The 14,079-nt window shown below is 54.9% G+C and overlaps 1 protein-coding gene across 2 annotated transcripts in view; it reads left to right on the top strand.

The window, feature by feature from the left end:
• Positions 1 to 12,378, top strand: part of CHAT (choline O-acetyltransferase) — a 51,620-nt gene extending 39,242 nt beyond the window's left edge. For both annotated transcript variants that reach the window (XM_023761314.1, XM_023761315.1), the window contains exons 8-14: positions 363 to 463; positions 1,258 to 1,383; positions 3,661 to 3,783; positions 6,558 to 6,699; positions 6,808 to 6,870; positions 10,084 to 10,221; positions 11,925 to 12,378. In XM_023761314.1, the coding sequence (XP_023617082.1) occupies positions 363 to 463; positions 1,258 to 1,383; positions 3,661 to 3,783; positions 6,558 to 6,699; positions 6,808 to 6,870; positions 10,084 to 10,221; positions 11,925 to 12,170 (939 nt within the window). In that variant the 3' untranslated portion in view covers positions 12,171 to 12,378. The remainder of the gene's footprint in view (positions 1 to 362; positions 464 to 1,257; positions 1,384 to 3,660; positions 3,784 to 6,557; positions 6,700 to 6,807; positions 6,871 to 10,083; positions 10,222 to 11,924) is intronic.
• The last annotated feature ends 1,701 nt before the right edge of the window (positions 12,379 to 14,079 follow it).

Here is a 14,079-nt window from a genome sequence, read left to right as displayed (position 1 = left end):
CAGTGCAGTAAGGATGGTGGACCCTGCCACCCCCTGTGAAAGGGACTCCCGGGCTCACAGACACTGAGGGAAACGGGCCCACGACTGACGGAGAGTGTGCCCAGCTGTTCAGGGGTCACTGGACCCTGGGCTGCGCCTGCCCTGCCCAGAGCATTTCTGGGAGGGCGCGCGGGGCCATGCTGAGTGCGATGCCCACAGGCTCGGGCCCTGGCAGCGGCGTGCAGTGTTCTTCTCGGGAGATAACGTGCTTCGGTGGCCTCAAGAAGGGGTCCCCTCCGGTGGCCTGGGGCCCCGGCCTGGAGCCGAAGGGCAGGTGTGAAATGCTGACTCCAGAGGCCTGCTCACATCTCTTCTACTTGCAGTTTGTGGTGGGCAGGGACGGCACCTGCGGCGTGGTGTGCGAGCACTCCCCGTTCGACGGCATCGTCCTGGTGCAGTGCGTGGAGCACCTCCTCAAGCACATGTGAGTCTGGGGGCAGGACCTCCCGGCGGCCAAGCGGCCCAGGAAACCGGGAGGCCACATGGGGCTGCGCCAGCCTGGAAAGTGTCAGCAAAATTGGATTTGCAAACCAGCTTGAAAGGGCCATTTTACACTTTACCAGCCACGGACAGCGGGTTTAGAGCAGTCATGGAGAGGCATGGCAGCTCTTAGCTAATCAGAATCATCTCTTCAGCCCAGGGAGGCTCCCATCCACCCTACTGTGTGCCCCGAGCCTGGGATGGCGGCCTGAAGACCCAGCACGGAGGGAAGGGCTGTAGCTACACCTCCTTCCGTCCATCGGCTGGGCCTCCCTCCCTCGCTTTCGAGCTGGCCGGACTAAGGGCTTCGCTGGCCTTTAAACACACCGCGTTCCTGCTTCATTTATGACTTTTATCATGCTCTCCTTCTAGAACCTTCTCCCTGAATCTAAGTTCTAAACCTCTTCCATGATGTGGGAGCTCTTTAGGGTCACTGAAAACCCAACCAACCCTTGCAAACAGAACAGCACAGTTTGCTTCAATTTTTCTCCAAATGTTTTATAATTGTTAGTGGTATATGTAGTTGAACAGGAAAATTATTATTATTAATATTGGCTTTGGAGTCGGGTGGAACTGGAGGGACCCTGGCCTGCTAGTCTGGGTGGCCTCTGAGCCTCAGGGCAGTGGCTGGGCAGCTCCTGCCCACTGACCCTCCAGCCGCTGGGACGGCTGCGGAGGCCCCGAAGCTGCTGCCCGCAGCCCCAGCACAGGCTGCAGGAGGGCCCTCTTTGCCTGCAGGATGAGCAGCAAGAAGCTGGTCCGAGCTGACTCCGTCAGTGAGCTGCCGGCCCCCCGGAGGCTGAGGTGGAAATGCTCCCCCGTAATTCAAGGCTTCCTAGCTTCCTCCGCAGAAAAACTTCAACGGTAAGGAAAAGCCCGTCTCCTTTGGGGTGATGCTCTGGGGCTACCCCGTGTCCTCCTTCCTGTCCTGGCTGCTGAGGCACCCTGAAGCATTCCAGAGACCCCGCTCCTCCGCCCCCACCCCACATGGAAATGTAGGCAAAGTGAAGGGGGGTTATAACTCGGAGGAAATGGCCTTGCTGAAGGATCCATCATTTCCATAAAATGCAAACGCGCAGCTATTTTTTTCCCAAGCGTTCCACCTGACTGAGCAGAGTCGAGGCGGGGAAACCATCCTGTTGGAGGAGTAATAAACAACTGGTTTGAATAGTTCATTTGAATCCAAGCTACTTCAATTTGCTTGAGTTTACACTGCAACTTGATAAGGGAACTTTTATTCCCAAGGGCAGTTCAGGCCCTAATGGGACCCTGGCAGGGGGGCCAGGGACAGCTGTGGGCCCCTCTGGGGGTGGGGTGCAAGGTGTGGAGAGAGCCGTGGGCTGACAACTGAATCTGGACCTTGGTTAGTCATTCCCTTGTTCAGTGAGTGTGAGTACATTCATTCATTCATTCATTCGACCAACATATGCAAACTCCAGTCTATGCCAGGCCTGTGCTAAGACTCTGCGAACACAGAGGTGATGTGCCAGGGGCCTGCCCTCCGTACTTTAGTGGGGGAAGTGGGCCCCACAGCAAAGGTGTGTGATGCAGTAACCCAAACCCACAGAGAACACAGGAACTGGATTCTGTGAGGAGCCCTGGAGGACTTTGTGCAGGGGTTTTGAGAGCCAGGAGGAGCCTGTGGGAATAGGGTAGGTGAGCTGGATCGAGTGTGACTGGGCTTGGAGGCCGAGGGGTACGGAGGACAAGGTCACTGGGAGCTGCTGGGGAGGTTGGCGGGCCTTCTTGGAGGAGGGGTGTCCGCTGTTCATCTCTAAGGTGGTGCTGATATCTCAACCTTGGGCAGCTGTGTGGGGATAAGCCGAGCACTAGGAGGGTGAGCTGGTTGCTGAGCCTGGGGTGAGGGGAGGAGCCTGCTCACTTTTAGGGGTTGGAGCAGGCCCGCTTGATCCTGAGGCCCCCAGCTGCTTTCTGGAGGCCCGGGAGCAGCCAGAGAGGCCTGTGGGTGGGGAAACAGAGGGTCCTGAGCTGCACATGGAAAAGGGTGGGGTCCGAGTGGGCAGAGTCTGGGCAATAGGTTTCCAGGGGGCTGTGGTGACCGTGAGCTCAGCCTGTGTGGGGCCGGTGAGTCAACAGGCCAAGTGTTCCCATGGGAACGGGCTCTCTGCGTTCTGAGTCCCCAGACCTGGCATGGCCCCACCGAGAGCTGAGGCCACGAGAGCTGAGGCCACGTGTGTGCGGCAGGAGAAACAGTTCCGGGGTGGGGAGGGGGGAGGACGAAGGCAGGGAGCACCAAGACCAGAGGGAGCGAGTGTGTGAGTGGGGCCAAGGTTGCCCCTAGGGTTCTGCTGGCACATGGCTGGTGGGTGTGTGGTGTGGACCTTGCTGGGCACTGCTCCAGTGGGCAGTCAGCCCAGACCCCAAGCTCATTATGAAGGAGGAGATAGGTCATTATTGGGGGGCAGGAAGGGAGAATCCTGTGGCCACTATTGGGGGGCAGGAAGGGAAAGACCTGTGGCCACATTGGGGGGCAGGAAGGGAGAGGCCAGTGCTCAGGGTTCAGTGTAGACTCGGGGAACCTTCCTGCTACTCTGACAGTGACTCACGGGCAGCAAGGGCCTGGGTGTGGCATGGAGCAGCAGCAGCAGTTTCTGGGTAAAATGGATTTTAGGCACCGGCAGGCAGCCTTCGCTGAGTGCAACAGGGATGAGTCTCAGAGAGGAGTGCTACGCGCAGCCATCTGAGAACTGGGCTTTTCCCTGGACAAAGAGGGTTTTCGGATCTGGCAGAATGGCCCGGGTGCCAAAGGAATCCATAGGGAAGCTGGACACACCTTCCAAACAGGCCAATGAACAGCCTCTCCCAGGCTCACTTCTGCAGGGCTGCTAAGATTTGGTTTGTTGGCGGTGTTCTCCCTGCCATGCAAATGCCTCTCCTGCCCTCCCTGCAGCCAGCCCATCTCCCTCGAGCCAGGCAGGCCACCATCCACCCAGCCACGCCCCACCTTCAGTGGAGAGTGAGCCTGGCCCAGCATGCCCTGTGCCACGCTCCGTTCCTGCAGGGCAGGCACCGTCCTGGACCTCCGAGTGCTGGCACCGTGCAGGCTCAAGAGACTTGGTTAGACTCGGATGTGTGCATTCTATTTTGCATGAAATCAAACATCTTCTCTTTTTTCCACAGAATAGTAAAGAATCTCGACTTCGTGGTTTATAAGTTTGACAACTACGGGAAAACGTTCATCAAACAGCAGAAGTGCAGCCCCGACGCCTTTATTCAGGTGGCCCTCCAGCTGGCCTTCTACAGGTGAGCGGAGCCGCCCGGGGCTGCGACAAGCTGCTCTGACTCCAGAGTCTAGAAGCACTGGAGGGAGGAAGGCCTCTGTGGGCTGGGGGGCGGGTGGAGGACCGGGGCGGCCTGCTTGGAAGGAGGTGCCACCTCACAGGGTTTCAAGGTGTAAGACCTTCTCAGAAGGGAGAAGGCGTCCCAGTCAGGCAGGTGCCTGAGCCACGGCCAGGGGCACAGAGCACAAAGGCAGGAACGAGCTAACCAAGGCCAGGCCGCCGGTGTGGACATCTGGTTGAGAAGGTGCACCTCCTGAGCTCATCCAGTCCACCTGGTCCCTGTAGCTGCAGCACAACCTCCTGTTTTCCTGGCCTCAATAGTGAAATGGAACTAGCGTCCCTCAGTGGGTCAGGTCAAAGGTTTAGGACTCATCCTTGATTCGTCCTTATCTCTTGTCCCCCACCAACTCAGTTATTTTCCACGTGTCTCTTTGCCCTTCATCCCCATCCACCTCCCTCCCCCTCTGTTGGCCCCTCCTGAGCCCCTGCCACCTCATGCTTGGCCAACCACAGCATGCTCCCCGGGGTCTCTGCCTCCCACCCGGCTCACTAGATCCTGTCTTCATAAAGCGTGAAGTTGGAAATACGCAAATGAGATTCTCATTTACCACCTTGGACCTCCCAGAGTCCAGGCTTAGCAAGCTCCTATGAGCTGGCTCACCTGGGGTCTCCCCCAAGCTCTCCTGTCTCTGGACCTTTGCTCTGGCTGCTCCTCTGCCGATTCACCTGTCACCACCACTCTTCTCCTGCCAGCTCCTTCCCACGACTCAAGGCCTTTCGTGACCCCTTATCTAAGGCAGGCACCTCAGGCCCCTTGCCACCCAGTCCTCTGTCAGACCATTGTCTCTCTTTTCCTTTTGTGGCGGTTGTGATTCATGGGAACTACCTTGTCCATTGATTTGTTGACTTTGCTTTCTAGACTGTCCCTCCCAAGCATGACACTCGGGGTACCTTGCACACCTGGCACAGAGTAGGCCTCAGGCACTGAGTCAAATGTGAGAAGACACAACGTGAGTGTCAGCTAGGGGTGGCACGGCCAGGTCTGTGATTTAGAAAAATCTCTATAGTGGTAGGGGGTAAGGGTTGAAGGCAGAGTGTAGACGCTAAAACTAACATGCAAAGTAGATCTTCCTCAAGATAGGGTGCTCCAGGGCTCAGGGCTCCAGGGGCGACAGCTCATAGGCTGGCATGACGGCAAATTGCAGTCATCCACCAGATCTGCTTTCGGTTTGCAACATCCAGGGACACGAAGTGACCTTGTCTAAAGCTGAGCAAGGCAGTCTCAGCAATGAGCAGGCAGCACGTGTGGGTCCTAGTGGCCTGTGGGGCCATGACTCCTGGGAAAGGGAGCAGCCACTCTGACAATCTGTCTTCTTAACTCATTGGGGAAGTCTGGCGTCACCCGCATTGCCAGGACACAGACCTTGTCACCATAGAACTGCGGCAGGACCTGTGTCTGGAACTGCAGCCTGTGTCATTCTGATACATAACAATTGGCTGAAATGGGCCGTGAGGCCAGGATCCTGCTGGAGCCATGACTGCCCGCCCCCCCCTCCCCGCCCCCTCAGTGAGCACTTCAGAGCTTCAGATCCAAAGCCAAGAGGAACCTACACAGAGCACCCCCTCCTCATGAGATCATTGCTGTCACTGGACCTGGGCAGGAATGGACATGGCCAGAGGCTCAGGGGCTCATGAATAGCTAAAACATGGAGAACATTCTCCAGAGTCTAAGCTTTAACGAATTAAAAAACAAAAAAAAATCTGCTCCTAGATTCAGTAAGAACCTGGAAGCTGCCTACAGGGAGGTTGACCAGTACCCAGCCAGTGAGGGCGTCTGTTTGCCTCCAGGGACATGGAGACACAGGGAAGGAGCTCCCTGCCAGTGTCCTGGGGAAATGAGATAGAAGGGTAATGGAAGCGTAGTCACTTGTACACCAAGCAAACAGAGCCGAGCACTGTGCCCAGTCTACTTGGCCTTCCGCCCTCCTGGAGGCCACCCAACGTGGGAGAGACGTACCTGAGGAGGCCAAGACCCAGGGCTGTCACTGCTCTTCTTCTCAGTTCTGTGTCTTTCCCTCCCCCAACCCCCAAACCAAGGACTTTACTGACTGGTAAAGACAGGTGTGTGCCAGCCAGGTCTGCAAGCGCAAGCCTAGGGTGCTGGTCTGGTTCGTGCCTAAGGAAGAGAGGACCCCTGGCTGTTGGGGGGAGTGGCCTGCTGTCCTGTCGCGGCTTTCCGGAGGAGAGGCACACCCAGGGGTGCCCAGGGCTCTGTGGGGAGCCCAGGTGCTTCTGGACTTCACACCCATGACCACCGAGGCCCCTTTCTGCCTCCATCCATAGTTCATGCGTGAATTGTTTTAAATAAAACAGGATTCTCTCGGGGGCGTGAATGATTAATTACACAATTATTCTATTCTGTGCTATTAATCAAAGATTCATCAGGTCTTGCAGAAAATTCTAGGTTTCCCACTAGGTTGGGCTTTTTTACAGCTACTTTGTATTTTGCTTTATACCTGTGCAGTGTCACCACTGTATGGAAATGAACATAGCTCTTAATATTAGCGACTCCGGCATTCATCTTGGGAAACCTCCTAGAGCTCTATTACCGTTAAAATGAAATACTCTGCCAAGCAAAGCCAGGACTGTAAAACTAAAGCCGCCCGGGCTATCTTTCTCCCGGTTTCTGAGTCCCTGAGGATGCATCACCTTTGCACTCATCCCTCATCTGTGCAGGCTCCATCGCAGACTCGTGCCCACCTATGAGAGCGCATCCATCCGTCGCTTCCGGGAGGGACGGGTGGACAACATTCGATCGGCCACTCCAGAAGCACTGAGGTTTGTGAAAGCCGTCACAGACCACGAGGCTGCTGTGCCGGTAAGCCCCGCTCCGTCTGAGGGGTCTCCAGGGAGCCGCCCCTTCGGCCTGCTCGTCACTGAGCAGCCTCTTAACACCCCACATGCTTCAAGTCTGGTCTGTTCGCAGGATTCCGAAAAGCTGCTGCTCCTGAAGAGTGCCATCCGCGCCCAGACGGAGTACACAGTCATGGTGAGTGCCAGTGCACAGGCCCGGCGAGTGCCCAGGCTCTGCCGCGCCTGAGCACATGACCGTGGGCTATGCCAGGACAGGCCCCCAGCACAGGCTGGGCGGCAGCTGAGCCACCAACTGTCCAGCTACTTGGCAAGGCCACCTGGCTCTCAGAACCTCCTCCCTCTTATTTTTAGAGCCTGGGTAACACACCACTCCTGCCTTCTACAGGGATTTCATGAGAATACAATGAATGGGCTTTGAAACAAGAACAATAATAATAGCACCAACTATGCATAGCAATTTCCACGTTATACAAGAGAAGTCAAATGCCAGGGGATTGCACCTGGGCCTGGCAAGCTGCAGTGGCCTGCACACCACGCACAGTCACAGGCCAGGCAGCGTCGATCCCACCCAGGCCTGATTTTGCCTTCTTATTCTCCATGCTTTTATTTATGCTGCCTATACTGGTAAATATAAAGTCAGTGAAAATTCATAGTGACATTAAAGTTGTAAGGGAAATGTTTCCTTAGTTTAGAGAAATGATTTATTTTTTTAGCACTGCAAGCCAGCATACAAACAATAGAGAATAAGCTAGGGCTGGTGGTCAATATATTAATTGCAAATCATTCTGATACAGCCTTTGAAAAGAAGTTGACCAGATTTCACTCTATATAGTTGAAAGCAAGTACAATGCAAATCTGGGTTTTAGAACTAGCCAATGTAGATGTTTCTCCTTTTCAGTGCACGTATCCTCTAGAATAGGTCCCTAATTCCTCTGAAGAGTGAAGTGTTTGTTCTGTTTGGGGAAAAGCAAGCTCACTCTCATGTGTCCAATAGGTATTTTTTGGTTTCTGCTTTATGCCAGATAAAGTGCTGGGTGTTAGGAAATAAAAAATGCAGTCCGTAAATCCTGTCGTTAGGGAGTTTCCTGAAGACTTCCTGGAGGAGGAGGTGCTTAATATGAGACTTGAAAGATGAGGAGGTTCTTGTAACAGACATAGAACAAGAGGATGGCCCAGAAGGGAGCAGCATGTGCAAAGAGAAAGTCTTGAGGGAACGAGACACATTGGAGGAAAAGCAATAGCTCAGTGTGTGCACGTTAGCAAGCACATTCTCACTCTTCTCATCTTTTCAGGGCTTTATTCTCAAATATAAACAGGCAGCCATAAAGCAGAACTAAGAAAGTCAATGCCAAGTGTTCTGAGTGGTTGCCTCTGGGGAGTGGGAAACAGTGCTGGCAAGGTGACATAAGCCTTTGGTTTATTTGGGTTATTAAACTATATAAATATATAACTTTGATAATAATTTCAACTTTTAGGAAAAAATTTAGAAAACTATCCTCCAAAGCATTACCATAGGGTTACTTTGTGTTAACTATTTTAACTTGATGGGAACAACTAAAGAGAGAGATAGGGGATGGGGAGAGGAGAGCTGTGAAGATGCTTTGTAGGGAAGTCTGGTGCCTGATTGGCCATGCCGGGAAGGGACAGGGGAAGGCACCAACGAACCCTCCAAATATCTGGCAAGTACATCGGCAGTGGCGGTGGAGAAAGGAAATTCCAGTGAAGGAGCAAATGTGGTCCAGGCCCCCATCCCATGTTTTCACAGCACCTATCGTTTCCTTCATAGCACTGACCTCGGTTGTTAATCACAGTTTATTTGAATGGTTGCTTAATATCTGCCTCCCACCACACATAAGGCTCCATGAAGGTTGAGTCTAGGACTGCCTTGTTCTCTCTTGTCACTCCAGTGCCCAGCCACATCAGGCACATGGTAGGCACTCAATTAAGATTCTCTGAATGAATAAAAGACTGTATGGTGAGTCATTGTACTCATTATTGCTCATGGCTCTAATCCAAATAATCTGTTAAATCAACACCAGTTGCTAAGTTCAGAGATGGTGAAAACAGGGGTGGGCTGGCTGTTGCACAGAGTAGCTGCTTCTATCAATCTACAGAAGTCAGCGATTACACAGAGGTAACCAGAGAAGCCAGAGTGCACTCTACTTCCTAGAGGGGCTCCGTCCTTCCCCTGTCCTACTGGGGCACGTCTAATGTGAGCTGTGGTTGTATAACATGTCTTTTCAGCCTATAATTAGGTGCATTTGGAGACTGGGGCCTCTGAGTCATCTTTATGCTTTCATTTCCAACTGAAAGAGAATAGCTGTCAAATCCAAGCATGCCTTGTAAACCTGAACAAAGTTCACTGTGATGGGAGGTTTCCTCTTATGTGGGGCTTAACAGCTAAGTGACCAACTTACATAACTGTGACCGCGCTCCCCCCGCCGCCCCCCACGCCAAGAGTTATTCACAATTGCCTTGATGTTGACCCAGAAGTTATCACTGTCGGTCAGAGGTGGCTCCCACCAAATTGTCCCAAACAGACATGTAATTCAGGCAAAACCAGTGTGCGTGCTACACATGCAGCCTCGAGTGGGAAAGCTGTAGAATGAGTGCCCTGGCCCACTGCCCACTCCCAGCCACACCATCACCCTGAGCGCCTCCGACAGAGCATCTTATCCTTTGATAAGAACTCAAATACCTTGTGATGATAAAAAGAAAAAACGTTTCTTCATTCAACAAACTTTCCCCTTGAAAATGTCAGCTGAGCCTCTGCTAAGATGTCTACTTTCTGTCTCAAAATGACTTCTTGGATTTTGAATCATTGAGTTGAATTGGTCCTGGGCCCATGAAATAGCTGCCAAGATTCAGGAACAGATCTTAACACACTCTGTCCTCATTCCTCGGGCTCCCGCTGGAGGCTAAAGTGTTGGTTGTGGTGAGAGTCTGCGCAGTGACAGCCTGGGCATCCCTCGCCAGGCCTGCATGGGGCTGGGCAGTCCCTGGGCCCTGCACTCGGCTTCTTCTGCCCAGACTCCTTCCCTTCCCTACCCGAGAAGGAGTGGGATGGCCAGGCCGGCCTGCTCCTTTCACTCAGAGCCCCAAGTGGCTGTGATGGCACATGTCAGCAGGACCACGGGAGGGGACTCAGACGCACATCAGAAAGCAGCCAGGTCTGCACTCATCCTGGGGACGTAAAGTGCACAAGGGCCCGAGGAGCAGAGGCCACGCGGTAAAGCGGTCAGCCGGGGCCGCCGCCCACACACTGCCCGCAGCAAGCACTGCGGTAACTGCGGCCATGGGAGTCCTGCTTAGCACTGCGGCGGAGAGGAGGGGAGAAGGCACGTGGGAGCCACGTCTCGTTTCCTATTCTTTGTTCCCTGCTGCCCAGGCCATCACAGGGATGGCCATCGACAACCACCTGCTGGGGCTGCGGGAGCTGGCCCGGGACGTGTGCAAGGAGCTGCCGGAGATGTTCACGGATGAGACATACTTGACGAGCAACCGATTCATCCTCTCCACCAGCCAGGTACAGCCCCGTGGTGCCCGTCGCCCAACAAGCCACTCAGTGTCACGAGTGGGCTTTCTAAAGAGCTTGGTGAATAGGGCCCTGGCTGAAGTCAGGCAAGACCATATCTCAACCTCACGAGCTTTGTGACTTTCTGCAAAATGACCTAAATGATCAGAGCGCTGGGTGTCATCTTCTAAGTGGGGGTAATGACAGACGCCCCCTTAGCAGAGGTGGACAGGACAGGAAGCATCCAGTCTGGTGCCCTAACCATCACACTCCTGCCTTTCAGTCTGCTACCCCCCAGGCCCGACAGGCCCAGAGTGAAGCTCTGGCCCAGCGAGGTGCGATGAGGGAGGTGGAGAGCCCAGCCAGGGCCCGGCCGACAGGGCCCTCCAAGCAGGACACAGCTATTGTTATAAAGGCCGTGCAACCCTCAGCAGGCGTGAGCTGCCAGCCGGCGGCTCCTAACCAGCACCGCAGGCTTGTCCTGTGGAGGATCACTGTCACAGAGGCAGGATGAAATCATTCGAGAAAGGCAGCCGTTTAGGAGAGAAAGCACCCCCACCCCCAATACATCAATTTACTAAAAGTCCACCTCATCTGTGAAAGGCTGGACATGGGCCATAAAAGGAGCTCAGAGCACGTGTTTGAGGATAAAAGCCCACACAGTAATTTGATTTTCTCATTACTGCAGTGAGCTCACTGACGTGGCTAAACGAGGGCAGAAACAACATAAATTCTTCAGGAAGCCATCCGTGGGCAAGAAGTGCTTTGGCATGGCTTTCTGGCCTGTGGCTGACGCATGGCAAATTTATCTGACAAGGAGGGGACTCTATTAGCAAGACTAATAGTTTGTTCTGCCCGTTAAAAAAAACACAACAACACAAAAAAACAGTGTCATTTCTGAAGGCCCGAGTACACGGTGCCCAGACCTATGGGTTTAAAACAGACCCCCCTGCACCTGCCCCCGAATGTGGTCCATTTCCCCTCAAGACACGCTAATAAAGTCAAGGGGGTGCGGTGGTTTTTTCCATGGAAATGGACATTTATGACTTGAATGCCTTCAGAAACACATTTTCTGGGTTTGTGATCTGGGTTACAAAATCTCGACGCTCTGAATTAAAAACATATTAGGTGCATAACTAAGTCTCCAATTGATGGCAAACTTTGAAACACCAGTGCTGAGTAACTGTGCGTGCCAGGCCATGGGGAGAAAAATCAGACCAGCCAAGCGGTGCTGACAGTAATTAAGGATGTGGGGGGATCGACAGAGGCGACGGGCCAGATTTCCTCCAGTTCATCAATTACCCCCTCTGGGAAGCCACTGAGCCGGTGGGTGTCACCAGGGTGCCATTTAGTAAATTACCCTGATTGCCTCGGTGCCTCGAACGGCCCCCAGGTGAGAGAGAGACTCAGCCGAGACCCAGCGGCAGGTGCATCTGGTAGCTCCTGACTCCACACGCAGAGCAGATTTCACACCAGGGAGTGGCTGATGGCCCCTCTTCTCCTGACGTCGTGCGGTGAGATGGGCTTGTTATGACTCTGGCCGTGGCCATCATGCTGACGCAGTCGGTTGGTTTGGTTAATTCAGTCAAACGCCCGGGTGGAAAATAGTCCGAGAAGCAAATATTCCATGGAGGCCGCGGTGCCAGACGCCCTTCACTCCAGCGGGCTGCGGGTGGCATTTGGGAGCCAGGGCTGCTGACCTGTCCTCTCCCCAGGTGCCCACCACCATGGAGATGTTTTGCTGCTATGGGCCTGTGGTGCCCGACGGGTACGGCGCCTGCTACAACCCCCAGCCCGAGAGCATCCTTTTCTGCGTCTCTAGCTTCCACAGCTGCCCGGAGACCTCTTCCACCAAGTTCGCGAAGGCCGTGGAAGACAGCCTCGCAGAGATGGGCGGCCTCTGCAGCCCGCCACCGTCTGCTGCCAGCAAGCCGCTGGTGACAAAGGAAAAGTGCCACTAACTGTGACTCCCACCACCACGTCTGCCCTCCCAGCCTAGCATTCTGCAGCTGCCAGACCCTTGCTGAACCCCTCTCCCCACCCTCGCCCCAGCTTTCTGCAGCTCCCCTGTCCTCGGGGCCCCATGCGCAGCACAGTGAGATCCCCCAGAGCGGAGTGTCTGCAGGAGAGTGTCCCTGTGCGCAGGAGTATCCTTAGCTACAGACGGCGGCTGGCCGGGCCCTGATGACACTGCACAGGAGAGAAGAGCAGCCGGGCTCAGAAGGGGTCAGGTGAGGTGGGACGGGCACACTGACTTCCCTCACTTGCTGCCAGCAGGACCTAGCACGGCTGGGTCATGTTTTGCCCAACGGAAGGAAGAATGAGTCGCCTTATTAAGTGCAATGTACCTAGTGAATCATGAGGGAAGAGGCTAATCCAGGTCATTGCCTCTTTTCTTTTGGGGAGAAGTAGGGGCTTTGTTTTCGGATTCAAAGCAGCCTAATCATTCACAGGGCCTGCGCTGAGCTCACATTTAGCTGGGTAAGCACCCCTCCCCGCCTCCCCTCCCCTGACACACACATACACAGCCCAAGTTAATGTAAAATAGTGACCTGGGCCCACGAAAACATTGCCCCTTTGCCTCCCAGGGGCAGCCTTCCATGGAGCTCAGCTTCTGATCTGGCTACTCTGGAGGGAACAACTCCCTGCCCCTGCCCCTGCCCCTGCCCCTGCCCCTGCCCTGGGACCTGCTGCTCGCTGCCTCCCAGGGCCTCGTGCAGTCCCGGGTGAGGAAACACTCAGGCCGGGGCAAGCACGGGAGGGAGAGAGGACCATCCGCTGCCCACGGGCCCTGCACTGGCGTTTCCTCTGGTTGCTTCCTCACTCCCCTTCACTCAGAACAGGCCCCACTATGGGATCTGCCTTTTAGAGGAGATGAGAGAGGGTTGGGTTGGGAGTTTTCTGTTGTTTACTCGTTTGTTTTATTCATCCTTAGAGAGGCTTTTAAAAGCACTGCTGTGGCATCCATTTCAAGAAATGATCGTGGTGGTCCCAGCAGGGCATTCTTGGAGGATGCTGTCCGGGGATTCTGACTAAACCCATGTGGAGGGCCCAGGGCAGGGCTCTCCGCCGGTCTCGGGGCTGAGGGGCCAGCGGGCCAGGAGGGGGACCCGCCACATCCAGAGCCAACCCTGATGGAGGGGCAGACAGTCCACAGAACCTGAGTAGAGACTGTCCTGGAGGCTGTGATCAGCGAGGAGGTCTCCCCACCGGGGCACGTTTTTATGGGAAATCTAAAAGGACATGGAGCAGGGAGAACAATCAAACTGCACATCGCTGAGGCAGCTGCCTCTGTCCAGAGGAGGCTCCGAGTTCAGCTCTCTCCACTGCGGGTTCCTGGGTGGGGCGGGTCCTGAGAAGTCACCCCGAACCCCACCTGCCCATCCTGCTGTGCTCTGTGCCGTTCTGAGCACCCACTCTGGCCCCTTTCTGGGCCGCTGTGCGTGCTGCCTACATCTCAGCCTGTGCTGAAGCAGGCAGGGCAGAGAGGGGGCAGGCATTTGACCTTTGCTCAGCTAGTTGAAAACAAGCAGCCACAAGCAGTCAAGTCCTTGAGGCCCGGGTTTTGGATTGAGAACTTGGGTGGGAAATTCCGGGACTGCCCATCGAAGTCATGGGTCTGTAGGTGCTCGCTCCTGCCCTCAGACATCACCTTCCTGCTCCCCTTGGACGTGGCAGCCAAGAGTCCAGGGCACACCCAGGAGCTGCTGCCCCTCTGTAAGCGGACCCAGAGCCGCTGGTCTGTTCTCACCGAGGACCACCGTGCAGACCTGCCTTCTCTTCTGGTTTCCCTCTGAGGACTTCTGGGCAGAGATCTCCGGTCTGGGGCCCAGGGAGCCTCCTCACAGGGGAACGAGAATGGGCCAACCT

This window comes from Myotis lucifugus, unplaced genomic scaffold (genome assembly GCF_000147115.1).
Source record: "Myotis lucifugus unplaced genomic scaffold, Myoluc2.0 scaffold_206, whole genome shotgun sequence".
Classification (NCBI taxonomy): domain Eukaryota; kingdom Metazoa; phylum Chordata; class Mammalia; order Chiroptera; family Vespertilionidae; genus Myotis; species Myotis lucifugus.
This window is presented reverse-complemented; position numbering and strand designations above follow the sequence as displayed.